The sequence below is a fragment of the Calidris pugnax genome, unplaced genomic scaffold, assembly GCF_001431845.1.
Source record: "Calidris pugnax isolate Ruff unplaced genomic scaffold, ASM143184v1 scaffold17, whole genome shotgun sequence".
Lineage (NCBI taxonomy): Eukaryota > Metazoa > Chordata > Aves > Charadriiformes > Scolopacidae > Calidris > Calidris pugnax.
In genome coordinates this window covers 12,036,920-12,059,776 of record NW_015090794.1, presented here as the reverse complement: position 1 = coordinate 12,059,776, position 22,857 = coordinate 12,036,920, and the positions used below count along the sequence as shown (strand labels likewise).

General features: G+C 47.0%; 2 protein-coding genes across 14 annotated transcripts in view; one reads left to right on the top strand and one right to left on the bottom strand.

The window, feature by feature from the left end:
- The window catches only part of NPRL3 (NPR3-like, GATOR1 complex subunit), a 48,012-nt gene extending 44,146 nt beyond the window's left edge, over nucleotides 1–3,866 (top strand). For 6 of the 7 annotated variants that reach the window (XM_014936433.1, XM_014936432.1, XM_014936430.1 and 3 more), the window contains one exon: nucleotides 3,132–3,866. In XM_014936433.1, the coding sequence (XP_014791919.1) occupies nucleotides 3,132–3,297 (166 nt within the window). In that variant the 3' untranslated portion in view covers nucleotides 3,298–3,866. The remainder of the gene's footprint in view (nucleotides 1–3,131) is intronic. The other variant, XM_014936431.1, reaches the window with a different exon arrangement.
- A 1,697-nt stretch (nucleotides 3,867–5,563) lies between these two features.
- The window catches only part of MPG (N-methylpurine DNA glycosylase), an 18,726-nt gene continuing 1,432 nt past the window's right edge, over nucleotides 5,564–22,857 (bottom strand). The window contains exons 1-7 of one of the 7 annotated variants that reach the window (XM_014936444.1): nucleotides 21,265–22,707; nucleotides 20,313–20,425; nucleotides 18,080–18,158; nucleotides 17,369–17,506; nucleotides 16,534–16,759; nucleotides 12,994–13,198; nucleotides 5,564–6,072 (exon numbers count right to left, since the gene is read on the bottom strand). In XM_014936444.1, coding sequence (XP_014791930.1) covers nucleotides 5,678–6,072; nucleotides 12,994–13,198; nucleotides 16,534–16,755 — 822 coding nt within the window. In that variant the 5' untranslated portion in view covers nucleotides 16,756–16,759; nucleotides 17,369–17,506; nucleotides 18,080–18,158; nucleotides 20,313–20,425; nucleotides 21,265–22,707 and the 3' untranslated portion in view covers nucleotides 5,564–5,677. Of the gene's footprint in view, nucleotides 6,073–12,993; nucleotides 13,199–16,533; nucleotides 16,760–17,368; nucleotides 17,507–18,079; nucleotides 18,159–20,312; nucleotides 20,426–21,264; nucleotides 22,708–22,857 lie in introns of those variants that run through there. The other 6 variants (XM_014936440.1, XM_014936441.1, XM_014936442.1 and 3 more) reach the window with 6 other exon arrangements.

Sequence of the window (22,857 nt, the reverse complement as noted above, 5' to 3'; positions counted from 1 at the left end):
CCTTGAGGGGAAATAAGCAATACTGAAGCTTGGCTCCAGCATTGGCTGCATTAACCCTCGGAACCTTGGAGGGAAATTAAAATCCAAGTTTTTCCTCGGGTGCTGTCAGAGGAGGGATGGCATGTCCTTCCAGAAGTACAGTCGAGAAGGAGACAAGCCTTTTTTGAGCTAGATCTTCAGTAATGTACACAAAGCGTTCCTCACTGCACATTAAGCAGTGCTTTTAAAGACAGTCTGAGGCTTCACTGATGGCTTCTCTCCCAAGCCATGGGTGTGGAGGCACATTCAGGACTTTGTTTTCTTGCTCTTAGATTGGGCAATGGAGGTCCTCTACTCCACAGAGGAATGCTCATTGGTGCCACGAAGCTGTGGACAGTTCTGCTCCATTTCCAAGCAGTGCTGGTGGAAGGGGTATCTCCTTGGCCAGAAATAAGATCATTTTATTTGAATGAGTAGTCTGAGATAATCCATTTATTTTTTAGCATTTAAGAACACTACACTGAGTGGCAGCTCAGTAGAGGGGCAGCTCTTGTAGCTTGAAGAGGGGAGAAACAGTGATGAGTAATGGAAAGCAATAATCTTCCATTGCCACATCTGGATCCAGAAGTGCACATCTGTTGACAGGCATGTCTGTGCAGCTTCAAAGGGACTCAAAGGCAGTGCCATCTTATGTCCCCTTTGGATCCTAGAAATGTTCACTGCTCAGAAAGGTGAAGGTAGTGCCCATCTTCACCGGAGCTGAGCCCCAGGTTAGATTCTACTTGGACTTTTGGGAAAACTCCTTCCCCGGGAGGGTGGTGCAGCACCAGAGAGATTACCCAGGCGTGGGGGGGATCTCCAGCCTTGGAGGGTTTCAGAGCTTGGCTGGAAAAAGCTCCAGCATTGGCAGTGGTCCTGCTGGAGCAGGATGCTGGACTAGACTTCGGAGGTGTCTTCCAGCCGGCATTTTTGTGATATTCTTTAATATCCTCTCTAGCTTTTATTGGAGTGGAAAGTATTTCATATTGACCAGTTACAAATCCAGAATCTTTTTGAATATAAGATGGATTTATTTATTGGAAAGCTCCTGCTCAGTGTATGTTGCTGTTGAAAGCGAGGTTGTAATCATCTGCACAGAAGACAGCTGTGCCAGGAGATGAGAGCATGGGCAATCACAGTGAGCAGCCTTATGGAAGGCAGAGAATATGTAGCTTTTAAAATCCTCTTCAAAATGGCTTTTTGAACAGCAAGACAAGTTACAAGGTACAAAAATTACTGTTAATACCTCAGGGAACAGGCTGGCTTTGACACATGCACTGACAAACCCACGCTGTCCCTGCTAATGGCCACTTCTCAGTGCACACTGGTTGCCATCAGTGCAGGAGAGGAAACTAATTAGCCTGATTTAAATACCCGGTGGGAGATGCTGCAAAAGGGAAATGTACATCCCAGATAGAGGAAAGGTAAATACAATGGGAGCTTGTCCGTCTGCAGGTCCAGAGACAGAGCAATTATCTTCTATGTAATGGTGCCAACCTGAGAGCTGGCAGGTGAACATCAAAGCAGAAGGGGGTTTGCAGTGTGCTGGGGGCTGCTGGGGGCTACTGGGGGCTGCCCCACATCCCTGCCTGCAGGGATGGGGCAGGGAGGTTCCCTGCTCTGAGCTTAAGTCTGGGGAAGGAGATGGGGGTGAGAGGAGGGACATGGCAAATTGGGGAGCAGAGAAACACAAATGGCAGCGGACTGGAGGCAAATCCTGCTCTGCGCAGAGTTGAGGGTGTGCTGGAGGGAGACTTCTTGCACAGTGACTCCTCTCCAGTCACCCAGGAAGGGCAGTGGGGGACAGGAGGGCCCAGCCTGAGCAGCAGAAGGCAGCCAGGCGAGCGCCAGGCCTTGAGGGAAAGCATGAGAGGCCCCATCCTGCTCTCATGCGAAAACAGGCAGGAATGCTCCGAGGGATATTTGGTGTCTTTCGAGGGCTGTTCCCGCAGGAAGACTGTATGAATGAACTGGAAAACAGATCTTGTCAGCTCCACTCGTTTTTACTGTCAGTTGGCAGGAAGCAGCAGGCCGACATATTCCTGAACTGCAGACAGGGATGGAACCACGAGCAAAAGCTGCTGAAGCGCTTTTGGAGGAGAGCGTGATGGGGAACACGTGCGGACACACGTCTGTCCATGTAGCTGGGGACGTGATTGCGACGTACACGTCTGGGCCGTGACGAGTAGGAGTGTTTGAGTGACATGTGCAGGATGGTTCCTGTGTTTGGGAGGTTGTTATGACAATTAAGAGAGGAGCAGCAAACTCTGAAGGGCTGGCTTGGCTCTACCGCTCCAAATGGTCCCTGAGGGGCAGGTCCTCAGCCATCAGGGACTTGCTGGAGGGGTTTGTCTCGGATCTGGCCGTGATTGACTGTGCAGGGCTGAGATCATCTGCTGGTTGTAGAATGTTGGTGGCCACCAAAGGAGTATCTCTGCTGTCTCTAAAGAGAACTGGGAATTGAAGAAGCCAGTGTGGTTTTAGCTTAGACTTCAGGGTTTTGGGGCTCTTTGGGGGCTTTATAACTCCCAGAGCTGCTCTGTGGTGCCTGTCATCAACACTTCCATCTCTGGTGTGACTGTGCCACCCACCCCAAGCTAACTCAACCTCAAGAGCACACGACCTAGAGTTACCAAGCCCCTTGGGCTGCTGTGAGGGAAAATACCCTCTTAATTCTAAAATGGAGTGTAGGTGCCCAGGCTTGCACTGCAGAGCTGTGACAAAGGGCAGTGTAGACCCCACTAAGAGAGGGCAGAAGTAAATCTGCCACATCCTGACTTCTCAAGGCTCATTGGCACTTGTGGTTCCTTGCTTTCTGGAGTTAAAACTATGTTGAAAATGGACAATGTCAGGAAACGTACCCCGCTAGGAAACCTTTTGATACATGGAGAACCTTTGGAGGGAGTCCCCTGCTTTTCCAGGGGATTTCTGCACTAGGCATGCCTAAGGTAAGAACCAATTAAATTCTCTTTCCACGTAAATGAGGGATGCAACCCCAGCACCTTCTGATGTGCGTCCCATGGGAGAGGAAACCTTGAGGGTGGCAGTATCAGTTCTTGCTGCGTGCATTTGCTTTTTGGCCCACGTGCCTCCCTTGCTCTCCTTCCCTGCAGGCTGCTGCACTACTTCCGAGGCCGACACCACCTGGAGGAGATCATGTACAACGAGAACATGCGTCGCTCCCAGCTGCTGATGCTGTTTGACAAATTCCGCAGCGTGCTGGTGGTCACCAGCCACGAGGACCCCGTGATTTCCGTTTTTCAGTCCCTCCTAAAATGACTCTGTTGGCGAAGGAAGGGAAACTCTGGATACTGACAGTCTAAAAACTAAAGGAGGTGAATTCGGTTCCTTTGCGCCGTGTGACAGAGAGCAGGTTCTTCCCCTCCGTGCCTTGGTTTCCCATCTGCTCCCCGTGAGGATGGTCCGTGTGAGGGCTCTGGGGCCTGCTGCAGGATGGTGTGTACTTTGCTCAGCTTGGATTCCTCCCGTGCCACCTTCACAGCCCTTCCCTGACCCTCCTCCCTGCCCAGGACTTGTGGGAGAGGACCAGGATGGCATCCACTGCAGCATTGCCCACAGAGCTTCGCCCTTGGGTGGACGCAGCTGCATGTGAAGTGCTTTCTCTGCTCTCCAACACCATGACTGGTGGGTTCTTCAGCCCCAAGCACCGCTGGGGAGCAGCCTGGCCCCACAGACTCTGCTCTAGGGCGGAGAGGAGCTGACCTGGATTTTAGGATAATGCCGCCAAGCGCTGAGGAGTTCTGTTTGATCACCGGTATCTGGCAGCAGTGAGGAGATAGGTAGGAAGACAAAGTATCACAAGTAAATGGTGTCATGAATGAGAATGACTCACTCGCTGTGTTACGGCTTATTATTTCCTCTGCCCAGTGTCCTTATTACTTTGTACCTCCTGGGGCAGGGCTGTCACCAAGCAGCCGCTGGTTGTGGGTTAGCAGGGTTTCCAGTTTTTGACTGGGGGAGGTGGAGCTTGGTTGGTGAGCAGGTCTGAAGTTGGCTGGCCAAGCTGCAAGAGCATGGAGGTGCAGTTCCACACAGCCAGAGGCTGGTGCTAAGAGGGGACAGCCCCATTTCTGAGGACAGCAGGAGTTTGTCCCTGCGTGAGGTCTGTCCCCCACAGCTGTGTACCTGGGGAAGGGGGACACACACCTTTATCTCCATGGTGGTGGCTTCCAGGGGTGTGTGTTGTTAAAAGGCTCGTCAGGCTCCTCCTTAAGACGTTCCCTTACACCACAGAGACAAGCTGGAGCTCTTCCCAGAGCTGCAGGCTCTCACAGAGCCCACACAAACTGGGTGAAACCATGAGCTTTATGTTACTTATCTGCCACCAGCAAGGCGCAGTTATGCCGGGGAGCACCCTGGCCACAGGGCACCAGATACCAGGTGACAGCTACCTACTCGGGGTCCCTTCCTCCCTCCCTCAAGTTGTCCCCCACAGCTGCAAGCAGGGATGTTGTAGAAGAGCTAAAGCAAGGCCCGACCTAAAAATCAGATCAACGTTGCTGTAGGGCCCCAGCCCCAACCAGTAACTGCGTCTCAAGGTGAGCTACTATCAGTGTAACAAGGGTTGTTCAGAAGAGGCCAAACATGGCTTTTTTCATGTGATGGGGACAAGGGTTTTGATGAACTTGAGCTTTTTTTCTTGCATGTGAATCCTAAGGGTTGGGGGGGGAGGGCTGCGTGTCTCTGTCACCCCTCAAACTGCCAGCGTGGCTGCAGTTCTGCAGGTTCTGCCCTAAATCTTAGAGTTTTTTTTTCCCCTGTACCTCGTGGCAGCTGCAGCATCGCAGAAATCTCAGCATTGATTCTTTCTCTGTGCTGGGGTTCACGCACTGATAAGTTTTGAACTGGTCTCACAAGCAGCTGGGAAAACTAACAAAAAGCATTCTCGTTCTCCAAGCTGGATGTTATAAACTGGTTTAGGTTTGAAGGGGGCTCTGGAGGTGTTTTGTCCAAAGCTTTGCTCAAAGGAAATGTGTTGGACCAGGTCACTCAGGAGCTTGTCCAGTGGAGGTCTGAATGTCTCCAAGGACAGAGTTCCCACAGCTTCCCTGGGCCCCTCTTCCAGTGTTTGACCACCCACAGGGGGAAAATTTTTTCCATACAGCTAATGAGAATTTCCTGTTTTCCAGTTTGTGCCCACCGCCTCTCATCCTGTCCAACAAAGTCTGGCTCTGTCTTCTCCACACCCTCCCACTAGGTATGTGTAGACAACAGTAAGGTCCCTCCTTCACCTTCTCTTCTGCTGACCAAACCCAGCTCTTGTCCTTTCGCTCAGCCCTGCTGCCATCCTGTCTTCTGACCGTTCCCCTGCAGCAACCAAGACAGCTTCTGTTGGGGCCAAAGGTGATGGGAGCAACACAGCACCTAAGAGCTGTGAACTTTCACATCTCATCCACCTTAACTGACCCATGCACAAAGGAGAAAGTGGCATTCAACATCCAAAACCAAGCTCGGTTCTAGCTACAAGACCCACACCACTCTGTCCCACAAATAACATTCCACCTCACCCTGTTCATTGTGATAAAGAACATTTATTGTTAAAATCCTCCAGGGTACTATGGCTGCTACTGTGACGTAGCTTGAGGCCATCTACAGCGCACAGCTCAAGTCCTGCCTGGTGGCACACCTGCAAGACTCGTCAGCTGCAAGACAAGTGTTCCATTGCTGCCATTTCTCTCTCCGTTTTCTTGTCCACAACGCTCACAAATTTGTTTCCTCGTAAATAAAACCTGAGAGGTTTCTGTGCCCACTCTCCCCTGTTCCCAATCCCAATCCTTGTTGTGACGACCACGTCCTGCTCCTCTGGTAGGTCATGGCCGGGTACCATCCAGATGGCTGCGTCTTCAGTCAGGTCCCTTTGGTCAAAAGCCTTATCGATCCCAAGTGCTTGGCAGAGCTTGGAGGGCCCGTTACACAGCTGCCCGTCCTTCAGGGGCTTCGTGGGTCCTTTCCTCGCCGCGCTGCGCAGCTCCCTCATCGCATCTAAACCCTGAAGAGGCTCCAAAGAGCGAAGTAAGACCGCGGCCCCTTCCCCTGCGCACAACAAGAACCACGTGTTAGTACAGAGTTGGCAAGAACGTCTCAGCTTTCAGCCCCACCACCACCACGAGAACTTCAGCTCTGGGCCTGTGGGTCAGCTTGACCCGATGGAACGGGAATTGCCTGCAGCTCCTAAACACAGTGTCTGCCCTTCTCTCAGGCCACTTCACTTCAAGTGCCAGGCTCTGGAGTCAGGGACTAACCCACGGTCAGTGCACTCCCTCCCTCTTCTGAACGTCCTGTCTCCTTCAGTCGTCAGCGCTGACTTGCTCTTCCCCAGCCCCACTTCTGGCTGTGACAAGGTCCAGCTGCTGCTCCAGGGCTTGCCAGAGGGCGAGAGGTTTTTCTGATGTCAGCGCAATGTTCAGGAATAAATACACGTTGGGTTCAGTTTTGGCACAGCCACCCAAAGCTGCTCCCAGACCCAGTGGATTCATCATAGACTCTGATTGCCAGAGCTCCAGCTAACGGAGCAGAGGAGGAACCAGGCCAGATGCTGCCAGGAAAGAGGCAGCTCGCAGAGTCAGGCCGGACAAAGAGAAAACTGGGAGGGAGCCACAGGCACGGAGAGCAGTTGCTGAGGGAGCCCCAGCTGCAAGCATTGCTAATTCCAACACCCAACTGGAGCCGTAGCAGCAGGTGGCATCACCATGGCTTTGGGTAACTGCAGAGCTACAGCAGAGCAGCAGGTGGCATCACCATGGCTTTGGGTAAGTGCAGAGCTACAGCAGAGAGCGATCCCAGGGAAGCTCGGGCAGGACAGGGCTGCACCATCTCTGGCTGTGGGATGCATGGCCCTGGGAGCATCACTGCAGCAGAGACACTTCTGTGGCAAGAAGTGAAGAAAAGGGAAAGATTCTCTTCTTAAATGTGATCCACCACCCTGGCAGGAGCCCTCGGAAACTCCAGCCACCCCCAGCTGTTGTGACCAGCTGCCCTCCCCGATTCTGGTGACAGTGAAATAAGCTCTGAGCACAGACATTCCCCTGCGACAAGGATCTCCAGCCTGAGTGGGACATAAACATTTCCTCAGTATTTTCCACAGGACAGCAAGGAAGGTCTTCTCCTGACCCCGAGTGGGCGAGGGGAGCAGCTGGTGAAGCACTCTGTGTGCTGCCCCACACAGCCCCCCTTGTGCGGGGCCGCCCACGGCATTCCTCCCTGCCAGCATCTGCCTGCTCGGTGCTGCTGCTCCCCCAGAGTCCCCTCTCCAGCCCCAAACATCTGGAGCCACACTCACGCCTGGCAAAGGCTTTTTTTGTAGGCACAGACACTATCCCTAAGGACCTGCGATTTCCAAAAATAGAATCCCTCTCATATTTTGGACAAATCCCACACTAAATTACCCTCCTGGGCTCCCAACTGAGCCTGTCAACCAAGGACCTGGTTTCTGGCTCTGTGAGGTGTGTCTGCTGCCCCAAACCTACTCGGAGCCCTCGGTACAGCTCAGTGGAGGGAACAGACTTACTTCCAACAGCTGTCAGCAATCTGGGCCCAGGCACTCCCTTAAGGAAGGGGATTGATGCTAATCTGGCAGCCAAAAGTCCCTTCCCCGCACTACAGTGATTTCGAGCTCCAAGGTCATTTTAGATTTTGAAGAACATGCTCCATGTCCTAATTCTGCTTTTCATCCATGCACAAAGAAACATCCTTTGCATCGGGACGCTGCCTCGCTCGCCAGGAACAACTGTGGGAGTCTGAGCAATCACTAATTACACTACTTCCTTTCATCCATCACAAATGCAAGTGGAAACCATGATGAGACTTGGATTGACCCGAGTCCTTGGGAGTTCACGTGAAGAGAGAAGCGCTCAGAGAAAGTGCGGGTGCTCCCAGAGCCTCTGCAGAGCCGTGTCAGGGGGTTGGCATTTCTGTCTCTATTTGCTCTTTCTGCATTTCCAACAGAGAGTTTTCACTCTTTCTAGCCACATGCAACACAGACGTGGCCCTCTGCTCTAACTCAGCAGCCACAAGAGCTATTTGAAGAGGTGGAGAGAGCAGCCTGGATGAGCTCCTGCCTTCTCTGCTCCTACCTGTGCCCACACCCCCAGGCGGATATTTGGGTCCTCCTGAGCACACCTGCACATCAGAAGTTTTATTTTGTCTGCCAGGGAGTAGATGAATCCTTCGGGCTCATCTCTTGGCTGCCAGGGTGCTGCAACCTGCCTTCCTCCCTCTCTGCATCCTCATCAGGTGGCTTGCAGGGGTCATCTGGCTTCAGCATCTGCCCGACACAGGTAGGGCCACTGCCCGACCAGCGGCAGCAGCGCCAGACCAGAGATGCTGAATATCCCCCTCCCGTGCCTAAGAGCTGCTCTGTATAACAAGTAGCATTCAAAGCTACAAGCTGGGATCTAACAACAACGCAGAGGCCAATTCTCTCCCTGAACAGCCAGAAATCATAAAATGATAGGGAAGTCCCACACTCCCACTGTGCAGTTTGCTGCTCCTTCCCTGGAACGCCTCCAGCTCTCATTCTTGGAAGCAGCTCTTGGCCACTGGAGAGAAGAAAATTCTCTCCTCTCTCCACCCGTCTGACTCACTGATCCCAAAACGCTTCCTCCAAAGTCCCAGTCTAGGATCTGAACATCAGGGGGAAGTCCACGCCGTGTGACCCTGGGCCTGGGCAGAGCATCACTGCGATCTCCATTTTACAAGCTGTTCTTTCATATCTGGCAGCAATAAACACGCCTTGGCAAATTCCAGAGAAACAAATCACAGCAAAGTCAGACAGACACTTGACTGGCATTTACCCTCTTCCCAAAGCGAGGGAAGCCCATCATCCCTCCTAACCTCAGGGAAGGCTCTTTGTACTAAGATTATTGTGCTGTTGCCAAGGTATACTGTACGATTCGTGGTTATATTTTTCTATAGACTCTTCTTCCTCTATCACCTATGATTTCTCAAAAAACTCAGTGTAGTGATGCCTGCTGTGGCTTCAGGCAGTAGCATTATTTGACCCAGTGATGGGAAGGCCACTCACAGCAAAATCCCACACGATGCAGCTTTATCTCAGTGACACGCAGAAAGATTTCCCCTTCCTCAGAGACAAAAAAGATTTGAGACCTCCCTTCAGCTCCTTATGGTGTTCTGAACCCAAAAATACAGTCAGGTCAAGTTGACTGAACACGCCAACAGCAGCAATTTCTTGCCCCAGCAAACTGGGAAGACAACAGGCTACAGCTGAGGGCTGTTGGCAGCACCAGGCTGGGCTGGGGACACACTGCTGAGTGGTGGTGGTGGCTCTCGAGGTAAAGTCTGTGCTTTTGTAGCTGCTCTACCAAGCACCTCTGCCAGCACAGCTCTGCTGGTGACACTCTTCCTGTCCCCGGAGTGACGGCGCTGAGCCCGAGTCTAGCATAAGCCAAATACAGAAAAGAGAAGAGAAGGTTTATTCCGCCTGGTATTAAAACAGATGATGCTACAAGATTATGTCTGAAGAGCCAGAGTCTAACAGGCCAGATACACAAAAGGGAACAAGCAGGAGCAGCACATAAAGCTTTGCACACGTCGTACAGGCCCAGACCCTGAGCTGATTAAGGACCAAGGTGTCCCCAGCACGAATCAAGTCAACACAAGCAGGAGCAGCACATAAAGCTTTGCACATGTCGTACAGGCCTCAGACCCTGAGCCGATTAAGGACCAAGGTGTCCCCAGCACGATTCAAGTCAACGTTAAACTACTTTTTAAAAGCAAGTCTGCTGCAACCATCCAGATCACACTTCTTGCCTGGTCCCAGCAGCGACAGCCCTGTGGAGTGTCTGTGCCAAGAAGGCAGCAAAACACAGGGAACGTGGGGACAGTACAGCGCTCCGGGCTCTCTCCAGTAAAAGGACAGCCACTTCCATCGAGCTGGTGGCTCCAAATCAGCTCTAAGGTCACTCTCAAGAGCCCAAGAAGCAGCAGCACAGTGGTTCACCTCACACTGAAGAGGCTGTACTAGTCATTTGAACCACATGCCTTCCTCCCACAAAGATCCTTTAATATAAGCAAGACAAGGAATTGCCTGCACTAAAGAACTAGACAGTTCAATCTATGCCAGCTAAGAGTTCGTTTGGGGTTATTAGTTTGTGCTGACATTAATAAACCACTTAACTGAGATCTGGGGTGGTTTTAAGTCTACGTGCTTCTTCCAACAGTCTGCAGAAAGAAATGCTTTGTTAAAAAAAAAAAAAAAAATCAGTGTATGATTGCGTAAGTATTTTGATGCAAACCGCCCGATGGCCAAACAGAAACATCTTTCAAGAGGAATTTGGAAAATCTCTAGAGCTGATTTCTCCTGAAATCAACCTCAGGGTTTCCCCTCATTTTCATGTCATTGAGTATGAACTTTGCTAACGTGCATCCGGGTCAAAATTGAAATGGCTTCAGACAGGGTTAATGTGTGTGTGTTTAAGGACACCAGCGAACCCCCCAGCACCCCTGCCCACAGCTCCCATTTACTGCACCACCACCCTACAGTGTTCCCAGATGGAAACCCCAGCCACTTGTGTAAAGGAAGTTCCTCGGCTGTCCTGAAATCTGTGTGCGTGTCTGGACTTGTTCTGCTCCTCCCTCCATCTACAGAAACACGTAACAAAACTGCAAGAGATTCAGGGACAGGAAACCAGGATGATCAAAGTTACAGACTGGCTTCAGAGCAAAAGCCCAAGGAAGGAATAACTAGAGTGGAGTATGAACCTTTGGCTTAGAAGACAAGCTGGGAATGGAATATGAGCGATCCTGAGAGGTGACAGGAGGCAGAAGATGATATATGGGAATAGATGCAGTCATCCCACGTTCTCTGCTGTTTAACTCCTGCTGCTCTGCAGCTTTGCACTGCCAAAATCCAAGAAAAGAGTGATGCAGCTCTGGGATGTCACTGGAGATGTGCCCTTTGACAGGGAAAAAAGCATTTAGTGTTCTCTCAGTCAGTTGTGTTCAGTCTTTCCAAGCAACACCTTCAGAAATAATATATCCCTATTCCTTGTACATTCTCCTGGTCACTCAGGTTTTCCAGCATTCCAGGGAGACCCTGAAGTACTTAGATATTTTGCATCGAATTCCCTGAACAAAACTGATGACACCACTTACACCAGAAGCTCACGCTATTGGCAGAGCATGATCTGTGCTACTAAGACACAACAGACATTTCTGCTGCCACCGTTTCCTTCTCTTTTCTGCCCAGCCAGAGCTGGATTCAAACCAAAGTTTCCAAGATCCATCCCATATCCAAAGAACAAAATGCTTTTGCTTCTGCCCAGGTGCATAAGCACCCCCACGAAAGACAACTTCCTCAGTCCTTCCCTGACACCAAATGATGGGACAGGCTTCTCCATCTACGTTAAGGTGAGAAAAGCACCTCGGGTGTGATTCCTCCTCAGATTCCTTCTTTTAGGTGTTTTTCAGGAGGATTCACAGCTGCACACAGGTGAATACACTGAAGGAGTAAATCCTGCTCACACAGATACATGTGTGACACACAACGTGCACAGCCACGCTCGTTACTTCAGCACGTCCCTAACGAAGCTGGCAGTGACAGCCGTGCCTGGTGTGAGCACGGCTGCACGTGGGACAGGCTCACGGAAAGGAAGTTTGGAACAACAAAATCCAACTAAGTCCATCACAACAGCGAGCTCTTTAACTGATTTACTACAAAACTAAACACAAGTATATAAGGGAAAATTTCCCAAAGTATAAATTTCAAAGAAATCTTTCTAGAATTCAAAAGCTAAGCATCTTTGGGCTTTTTTTTTTTTAAATAAAAATTATTTTTCCTAATATTTCAAACGCTAAGCAGCCCATCCTGAATAAAGAGCCATTCTGCTTTCATTATCTGAACAGATTTGGCAGAGACAAGCTAATGAAATTCACATGTGTTCAGCCACCAGACTCCAGACCTCCCTTTAGAAAGACCCGGGCTCTTCCCCCCGCGGTGTAACCTGGCCCTGGATTTCTGCCTGGCTCCCGTCCAAAGGCCAAAACCCCAGGATTAACGGCCACTGTTACAACATTTTCTTTCCATTTAGGAATACACAAGCAGTGGGGTGTTGGGGTTTTTTTTAAGCTGTATCTTTGAAATGGCAAAAAAAGAAAAGAAATTATTTTTGAGATTATTTTTTCTTAACAAAATGAGTATTTATCTAAGAAATACCTGCTGCCATTTCAAGGTGTCTAATGAACCAGTAGCTTTATTGCAAGGCAAACACTTGTCATTCTTACAGGAAAATAAAAAACCCCAAGTTTTAAAAGCCACACTTGCATGTTAAGAGGAGCTGTGGAAGGAGAGTCTCAGTTAATTCCAGCATTGTTTGATTAGGGGTTGATTATATTATCTTGAGAATAAAGAATAATAAAAGACTGAAGATTCTGTAACAGTCTGGGTATTTTGATTTGTTTTGGGTTTTTTTTTTTCTGTTTTAACATACAGCAAAGCAGGTAAAATGCTCCCGCAGTGACTCCTTGCTTCAGCTTAGCACATCTCAGACCTTTTGTTTTACAGCTTCTGAAGATAAAGGTAGGAGACAGAAGTGCTCCTGGTCATGACAACAGATACCAAGATGTAGGCTGTCATTGGACTGCACCACTTCTGAGGAGCAAAGTTCACTGAACCACATGGATAAGGCAGCAGCCCAGGTAATCAAAACTGAAAACTCCATCCCAGCAAGATTCTCCTCCAGCCCTTGGTCTTTGTTTCTGTGCCTGAAGAGCTCACGCAGCTGGGACAGAAGCCCCACTGTGCAGCTGGAGATGGGCCCTGCTGGTAATGCTGAAAGTGTATACACCTCTGTCTACAGTTACACACTGTTCACAGTGACAAAACCCAGATGCCAGGGAAGGATTGTGACAGCGAGTCACTGACGTCACAGAGCCCATAGGGAGCTGGCGAGTGACTGCAACAGGGCGAGAATTAAAACTCTTTCAGCCTCACCTTACCTTGGCTGGAGACATTCACACAGAAGTAAATCCCATAGATCTGATAGACGTACAGGGTTCCTGGTTTCATGAACATCGCCGCGTTGCGTTGAGTCTGTTTCCCACCTTTTGAGTGGGAAGCTTCATCTTCCCCACCCAGATACGCTTCTGTTTCAACAATCCTTCCCCAGAGTTCTCTGCCATCGGGAAGTTTGCGAACTAAAATCTGAACGAGAGGTCAGAGTGCATCAGTTAGTAACCCTCTGTACAAAATAACCACAGCACAGGAGCTGTGGAAACAAACGAAGTCGGGGGAAAAAAGGACCTGATGGTACCACAAACTCTGCTCTCCCTCTAGCAGTCCAGTCTGTGGGCTGAGGGGAACCTTTCCAGCTTCTACTGGCCAGGAGATGGCTCAGTGCAAGAAGTTCCTACCTGCTCTTCACCCCACAAAATGCCTGGAGCCTCTGGATGTGGCAGTATCACAAAGAACCGATTTATAATCCCATAGACAATAAAGCCCACAGAGTTGCTTTTGTGGTTATATTCTGTATTCTCCCCCCCCCCCAGTCTCCCAGGTTTAAGGCAAAAAAGCACCACCATCAACCTTGAAGCATCATGACAGGAGAAATATGACAGTGGCACAATTAAACACCTATGATTAGATAGTCTCTCTCCACAGAGATGTTTCAAACAAGCCCTAGTCCCTAACCATGGAGATAATAGTGACCAGAGAGAGTATCGATGCCATTTCTGTCTTTTCTGCACCACAGAGAGGGGGGCTGCAGGAGAGCTGGGAGCTGGCTTCAGGCAGACAACAACAGATCTTTGTTATTACAGCGTGTTCCTTGCTGCTGGTACCTCCTCAAGTAAAACAAAGCAGATGCAGGGAAAAAAAATTCCACATGACAGTGAAAAGAATGTCTTTAAAAATTAAACAATCACTAATTTTCCTACAAAGTTTTTTGTGGTTTGACTTGATTTCTAAACTTCTTATTTTAAGAAGTACTGCAGCATAGTCTCATTAGGCAACAGCCATCAGTTTAATTATACTACATTCAGTGCTTCCATAGTTGAAAATTAGCTGTTCAAAAATGACCTTCAAGAAACTAAGCTTAATTCCTAATAAATGGTTGTGCTGGATCACTAATGCAGTTATTGGCCTGGTCCAGTCCAGGTGCTCCAGGAGGCAGTTTCTAATGTTGCAACTGTGGTATATCCGGGTTTCCCTACAGCACTTCTCAAACTGTTGAAAACAATCAGTTTATTATTTTTATGAAAAATGCCATGACTTCAGAAAAGCACTAGTGTTTTGCAACTGCCTGTAAACACCCCAAAAGCACACCCATGTGGCCACAGTTCTATTTCAAGATGATGAAACGCAATGGTTAGGTTATGATTTTAAAAGCATGCAGGCATTTCCCCGATTCTTCTGACACACCAAACATTGACTGTTAGAACAGTTTAAAAATGGTGATCATTCACAATACCTCACAGGAAACTATTTTATAGATGTTTTTATTTCTCATTAACAATGCATCTTGGTGTTATGACAGCTCATTTTGAGAGGCCCATTTATTGTGTGTATGTTTTGGGGTATTTTTTTGTTTCTAAGAAGTATCATGCTTAAGGTAAGCAATATTAATATACCAGGCACCTCCAAAATTTGGTAGAATGAAGACAATGAATGAAACACTAAATTACCATTATAGTTACAATTCTAAGAAAATGAGAGAATAGGTCATGGGAGACCAGGGGTTATACTTTAAAGACAATCTAAAATTAACATAGAAATCGCCTGGCTTGTAATTCTATGCCTAAATAGGAAAAGTATAGAGTTTGGACTAAAATAACTGGGTAACTGAGTGCATAAGGATGTCAGAGTCATTAAGATTAAAAAAATACATCAGTGCTGGGAGACTTCAGGTATCCTCCCAGAGACCAAATAAATATCACAGTGGGACAGGACACAGGCTGGTTTTTTTATACACCATCAAATGCTTTGCAGAGCGAGTAATCAGGGATCTGACAAGGAAAGATGAAACTCTCAAACTGATGCAGAGCAACATGCACAGTCTTTTCCAAAGACTTATCCCTGAAAAACAACTTTGCATCATGACCACAAGGTCTAAAGTTCAGTGTCCTTCCACGAGCGCTAAGGTCCAAAAATAATCCAGCAGAGTTCTGCTTACCAGCAAAAAAGGGGAAACTGCGTAAAGCAAGGAAGCTTGTTAGGAAGAACTTAAAAAGGCAGCCAAAGGTTAAAGCTGGAAAGAGGAGCCTTTAGCAGGATGTCTAGAAAGATTGCAAACACGCACAGCTATCAGAAAGAGGTTAAGGAGGACCAAAAAAAACCCAGCAGGGTTAAAAAGCAGAGCAAAGGCACCCATTACAAGCAAGACAATATCCTTAGAAAATAAAATAATAATAGAAAAAAAGCTAGACACAGCAAGACAGGCCAAAATCAACAGTTTGTGGAACAAATTCCTGAAGTTATCTAAACCAATGAGAAGCCAGAGAGCCTTGTTCACCCTACAGACAATAAAGGTATAAAAAAGACTCAGAGAAGATAAGACCGTAGCAGTGAAACTAAAAACACGTTTTGCAATGGTTTTTATGAGGTCCCAGACTGGAACTTTTTATAGGGAAAACACTGGAGGAACTCTCTCCCATGGAAACAGCGTGAGAGTTTTCTGAAGGACTCATTAAGCAGAAGTTTAATCTCCCTCACTCTGATTTCCAAAGGCTTTCAACAAGGTCCAAAGATTCCTCAGAGTTTCGGCAATTGGATAAGGGAGAAGGTCCTTTCATGAACAAGCAATGGCTTGAAAACTCAGAAACAAAAGATAGGAATAGCAGTTTTTTGAGTGAAAAGAGTTTAAGTGTGGGACTGTGGAGTCCCAGATGTCTCCACAGCCTGTACAGAACAGCATAAATAAAAGCAGGTAGATAAACAAAAAATCAGGTAAAATAAAAGCATGAGATACGAGTTTCAAAACACGCAGGGCAGCATAAAAGAAAGTTCCAAGCGGTCTGCTGAACTTGTAGATAAGAATGAAATATTCAAGTACTTGGTGACAGGGGATACTGGTCAAGAAAGGCCAAGGTCTGCCATGCTGGTAGCATCACAAGGAAGTAAAATGGAGGTAGAGCAGGAGATGTTGCTGACCGCAGAGCATCACTATCTACTGGCCTAAGCAAGAGCCAAAAAGAAATAAAGGAATACCCAAAAGGAAAATCATGAGCCCGAAACAACCTTCAAACCACAAACAGTGAAGTACATTTCAGTAAACCAGAAAGAAGGGAGAAAAAAATCCACAAAAAAATAATTCTGAAATATGACAACAAACTAAATCTGAAAATTACTCCTGTGACTTCGTCCAAAAGAGATTTGGCTACTAGTCTTTACATTCCACTGAACTTAACAAGAGGAGGAATGAGAGCAGTATTCCTAAAATAGCAAAGCCCTGGAATCAAATGGCAAAAAAAGCATTTCATCCTTTAACACCAAGTTATTAGCTCCTGTTCTCCAGCACCACAACCTCAGTGGTCGCGTCTTACCTGTCCCAGAAAGGACTTGGCCAAACTAACACAGGGCTGGTTGAAAAAATCCGCTTCCAGCCGGGAAGAGTTTTTTTTCTCTATTGCAAAATATTTGCTGCTTTTTGGAGAAGAATCCCCATCAGACGGAGCGTTCAGGTTGTGCAGGGCATCAAAAGGAGGCAAACTGGAGTTGCTTTGGAGAGCACTTAATTGAGCCAACAGCTTTCTTTTTCTTGGCATAGTTCTAGAAAATTGGTATAAAAATAATTCAGAATATAAAATTTATTTTAAAGTAACTCATTTCCACAAACTCTTCTTTTTTACACATCTCCCCACAACAATGAATCTGGAAGCTGTAACTGATCGGACAACCTTGGCAAACCACAGGAGCAGGTGACAGATTCGAGCTGTGTCGCCATCAGGCTGGGCAAATATTGAGCTTTACTGATAAGCAAACAGAAAACTGCAGTTTGAGTATTCATCTTTTAAGAACCGCACATAAAAAGTGACTCTGCTCTACTTGGCAGCAAAAATAAGTTTGCTGTTAGGTTAGGAAACTCCGAAATAGAAAACAAAGATGAACAAGTACTACTAGAAGTAACATAATGTGTTAAACAGACAGATAAAAATAGGAAGCACCCACTTCAGAAATTATGCTGTCTCAGAAAGTCCCCAGAAATGATGTATCAAATTATTTCAAACAGTAATGTAACCAGATCAGGGTCCAAAACTCCACAGGACACAGAACATTTGAGTTGGGAGACGCCCTATTTACAGTCACAGTGACAAACTTGTTGATCATGCAGCAGAAATGTGTTAGAACCTCCACAAAATAAGCTTTAAATTCACCTACCAGAAAGGTGAAGAGCAGACTGTTCCAGTCAACAGTGTGTATTTGAGGCAAACACGTAACCTGAGGTTATTGTTCACCAATTTCCTATGTGAGCTTCAAGAAGTTAATATTTCTTTCTCTGTGCCGCAGTCCTTACACCTGTCAAACAGGAACAAACTTATTTATTCACTGAATAAAGCACTTTGAGATAGGCAAAGACATTTTGGAGCTGAAGATCATGGTACCCCCAGTGCATCATGAGCTCAAATTCAAGAACAATTTGCAATTTTCTTTTGGTCCCATTGCCCAACTGGGGCATTGCTGGAGATGTTCTTTAGCCTTTTTTATACAAAAAGCTCTGAAAACAGTGGGGAATGCTCTCTTCCCATAGTGAATACACAAAAAGCTGAAACCAAACTTTTTAAAGTCCACCATTGGCACTAAATTTGGGAAGTGTCTGCCTCAAAAAGGGACTCTTACAAGAGAATGCAAAGACACCAGGTTTTAGAAGGCGCCTCATCACTTCTGAAATTCACCACATGTAGATGTAAGGGAAAAAAAGCAAAGGTTCAACATCATACGTAATTAGAAATGGAGAAAGAATCCTTTATACAGCTGAACCTGCAAGGGAAGTATATACAGAATTAAGTAGCTGTTGCCACTCATTTTTCAACAGATCATCAGCACCATCAAAATGCTTCTCACAAAGAAAGATCCACCAGCAAAAGTTACCTTGAACAACACTGAAAGAAATCCAGCATTGCTACAGTCTGGATCACCAGTGCCAATTCCCCAGCAGTGTTACACTTCACTTCGGAAGAATCCAGACACAAACATATAAAAATAGACAGCAAAAAAATTTTTAAAAGTCACGTTGACATGACTGGCAGGGAGGTGGAGTTTTTTTATTTTTGTTCTAAACATCTAATTCTTTACTGCAGTAATTCAGTGATGTCAGAGAACAGCCAGCCCCACGCCAGGTATTCTGCTCTGACCTGATAGGAATTCTTAAAAATTTTGTTGGAAGTCAGCAGCCTGCCTCAGACACCACTGCCTGGTGGCCTCTGCAAACAAGAGTCCTGTCTGGGAGAAAGGGTGCAAATAGGACAGAGGGTTGCAGGAAGGAAGGGACGGAGGAGGAACACTCCCCCATATCAGACTGACCCTCTACAAGACTCAGCCAAGGGAATGCCCCACGCTGAAGACAGTCCCTCCCGACAGCATTAACTGGAACTTCCAGTTCATCAGCCAGACATAAAGCCATGCTGAAAACAGTGCAAATGTGAGTGAAGCATTAACTCGTTTGGTAATTTGTGCTCTTATGGAATGCGACATCAGCAACGGGACCCGCCTGGCACCTATTGCCTTTCCAATTAAGTAATTCTTAAAAGCTGCAAGTGCTCTCATGTAAATGTTATATGGCAGCCTCGGGGCACTGGTAATTGCATTGCTATGGGCTGATCTTAGATCTCAGCACTTTCCACTCTCACTAGAAATAGCAGTAGGATATTACTGCCTTATGGTCATGAGAAACGGGTCACAGGCAAAAATGTGACTGCTTTAAAGGAAAAATGCAGAATGAGGGGACTGCAATACCATGTCAGAAATGCAGAAAAACCCCGATCTACCTTCCATCTCCATGCTTGTTCGTACCAAGGTTACCACTTCTGGAGAGACAATTCCTCATACCGATTCCCAGTTGTCCAGGTTTTATGTGAGAATATACAAACAGTCAATGCTGGGTCAGACCAAAGGACGTGTCTCCCTGTCTCCTGCTCTCCAGCACTGGTCAACAGCAGGAGCCTTGGGGAGAACAGAGTAAGCACCCAGTGCTTCTCCACACCTCCTCCGTGTCTCTAGGCAGGAACCTTCAGAACCAGGCACAGTTTCTGTGTATTTAGTATCCATGCAGCCTTCCCTGAGCCTGCATAAAACTATCCAAACTGAGACTTCACTGATGAATTAAAGCTTCACAGAATTAGTGTAATTACGGCTCCAAAAACTCACTCATTTTGTGTGTGAAATTAGGGCTGCTTCCCACCCACATGAATCAGTTCACATTTGCTATTCATCACTATCAGCCCTCTTCTTTACCACCTCAAATAAGGTAAAGCCAGCTGGAAACATTGTTTTTCCAGGTCGTTTACAAAACCTCCCTGCGGCACCCCAGCGGTGACCTCCAACCACCAGGAGGGCTGCCCGTTTACTCACATCCTCTTTGCACCGGCTGTTTATTTATAACAGGGAACTCCCTTATTATGTCAGGGGCCATTCAGGTGAGGGCTCCTGTTTAAGAGCTTCCTGAAATCTGAGTACAAACTGTAAGCCAGACCTCTCAACGTGCTTATCTAGACCTTTAGAGAATTCCAACTTTTTTTTTTTAAGGCACAACTTTCCATTACAAAAGCCACATTGGCTCTTCCCCACTGTATAATATTTATGCAGGTGTCCAATAATTCTACCTTGCTATATTTTCTATTCCTTTGGTTGGAGGTGGTCAAGCTTCCCGGTCTGCAGCCCACAGATTTCCCCTAGAACCCTCTTTAAAAACTAACGATGCATTTGCTGCTCTCCAGTCCACAGGTGTGAGCTTTCAGTGAGAAGGGAGAGACCACTGTTGGCAGCACCATCCCTGGGGGCTTCATCTGGTTTGGCAACTTGTTTCCACCTGTTGTCTGTTCCACAACCTCTTGCACAGACACTTCATTTTAAGCCAGATCCTTCAAGGAGTTCTCAGCAAGAAGGGTTTCCATTTACCTTCCCTGTCTAACCTATTAGTAACCAAAAGTAAGTTAATAACATAGAGCTTCCTTGGAGAACAGAGTGAGAAGCAGGCAAAAAAAAAAAAACCTTCTTGAAAGAAGAGCTAACATACTATAAATATTAAGTCAATCTCTTCACAGAAAAGCTATGTGCAATCCTACCAATATCTCAAAAGTATGGCAAAACAAATAGTTTTATTCACCTTACTGAATGCTGGGGATGTCATTTTCTGCAAGACGTGCTTGTAATTCCAGTCCTGGCTCCTACTGCCTATTGGAGGCCTTGAGCTTTTCAGAATTAAACTTACTCATCATTCTGTAAAGAACAAGGAAGATAAAAATGAAGAGGAGTAACGAAAAGTCATGACAAACCCAAAAAGCCTTCACAGCAAACTTATGCTCTGCTTTGGTAGACTCTCTTTAGAGAAACCATTTTGGTTTGTTCTGGTTTCGTTGTGTGTCGTCCGTTCCGTCCTCCCTCCCCAGTCCGTCCCCCCCGCAACATTCTAGCTGCTATTTTTAATTGAGCACCAAACGTGCATATTAAAGGAAAACAAACAAGTTAAATATAATACTGCCAATGGCTGTTAGCGAGCTCAGCCTCCTGAGATTTGAGTTAGCCAAGCCAGCATTTAGCTAAGCAAGGCAGCGTTTACAAACACTGACCAGGAAATGGACATAAGGATTCAAAATCATCTGCAGTTTACATTTTTTCTTTATATCTACATTATTTGTAGCAAATGTATGTTGGGTATGTTGAGCTAGTCATCCAAGAGCTATAAGTCTTATTTTTTTTGCACCTCTATGACGGCAATGAGAACAGTCTTGATTTGCATGGAAATAGCTATATAAGGGGATATAGAACTAGTTATACTTAAGTCTTAGGTACCAATCTAAAACAACCCTAGAAAATACATTCCTGCCTCAATCTTAATATTGCATGAGAAACAAGTTAGTTCAGGCATGGGGATTTGACTCAATGACCAAAGATGTTTCACGAAAGCCCTCACTAATGCACTGACAAAAAGGAAAACTTATGACTCAAAAGCTCAAACATCTGAACCATATCCACAAAGACAGCTCCGCTTAAAGAGTTCCAGTTGAAGTACCAGTAACTTAAAGACCAGGAAGAACAGCAAAAGCAGAAGAATTTACCTGCAAAAGGATCCTTGAGTTGCTCCCCGCATGCACATGGAAGCAGAGGGCTCTCACACCTCCGTCTGAGAAGCCAGCCCTGGGCTCAGGCTCAGGCTCAGAGAAAGGACCTGCTCCCCATCCAGCGTTCCAAAGGACAGCCGTGTGAAGTCCTGTAAGAAGTCTTTGACTTAGAGAGAAAGAGAAAGATTATTTCCTATTTTCTTTCAAAGAAAGGCCTTGGTACTCATGCTTTGCACAAAGAACCTGAGATCTCTAACAAAGCCCCGTGGAGGGAATCATGGCCATGAGACAGTAGCAACTAAGGTGCTGCTCAAGGTGACTAAATTGGGAGTGATGCAATGCACATGCTACGAACCTCTCTCTTTAGCCAGAAGGTCCCTTTCTTCTGTTCTCAACCAGAGGAACAGCTTGTCCTACACTTAGGATGAATCTGTTTAGTATATCCTTGTGACAGAGGCACTTTTTGTGTGTACTTTGCATTGTGTTACAGACACTATTAAACAGTTATAGTAAGAAAACAGAACACTGGATCAAAGCCTTAACAGATGACAGGCTGCAGAGATAGGAGTGTAAATGCAGGTGAAGATAAATAGCTGATGTAATGTCCAGCACTATCGTGGTTCAAAGCACCAGAACAAAGCCTTCGAGCCCTATAACAAACAAAGAAGGATCTGAGGAGAGAGGACAATTTCCCGCACAGCTTCGGATAACATGCTGTATGTGACAATAGCTTGCTAATAGCGAGCGAGACAAAAAACTTCTGATGATACCACAGAGGAACAAAAGCAGAAGTCTCTTCTACAAACAGCTGCTTCCAGGAAAGCAGCAACTCACTGGTGGCTGTGGGAATCTCAGTCAAAGATCTGACCCGGGAGGGTGCAGAGCCATTCATGCCACAGTATTATTTAGAAAAGCCTCGATTTTTCAGAAGGTTTTGCAGGACATTTCCACAGACCGGGTATTTCTGCTCCTCACGGGGTCCATTCCACTTCTCTGACACAGCGGATGCTCTGCCAGTGTTTTAATTGTGAAACCGCTCTTCTCCCCAAATCTTCACAGCATCTATTACTGATTTTTACAGTCTATTTACCTACTTATGCACAAAAAATGCCAGAGGACACTGTCTGCAGAAGAAAAAAAGTTACACAGGAGCTAGGAATATCACAGCTCTGCCTTATTTATTGTGCATATTATTGTGCATTTATTTAACTGGCTAATCAGATGCTGTCCCCCCCCACTCTGAACTGTGCTAAGGAATGAGGGCTTTACCACCCCACCCCCCCCGTTTATTACACAGTCTTTGCCACACCTTTGAACCGCCACATGGATAAAATGGGGGTTTTTATGGTATTAGGAAAGGGTCGTTTCCACAGGCGGGCCTGTTAAACCATAGAAACAGCACTAAGGGCCGTGAAAGCGGCACAAAACCCCTCACGGTTCCCCCGGGGGCGGCCCCGCTACGGCCCGCCGCGCTCGGCAAGGCCGGAAGGGCCACACCGGGCCCGTCCGGCCTTGCCGAGCGCGGCGGGCGGTACCGGGGCCGCCGCCGAGGCCATGAATGGAAGCCTGCCTTTATCCACCGGAGCTCCC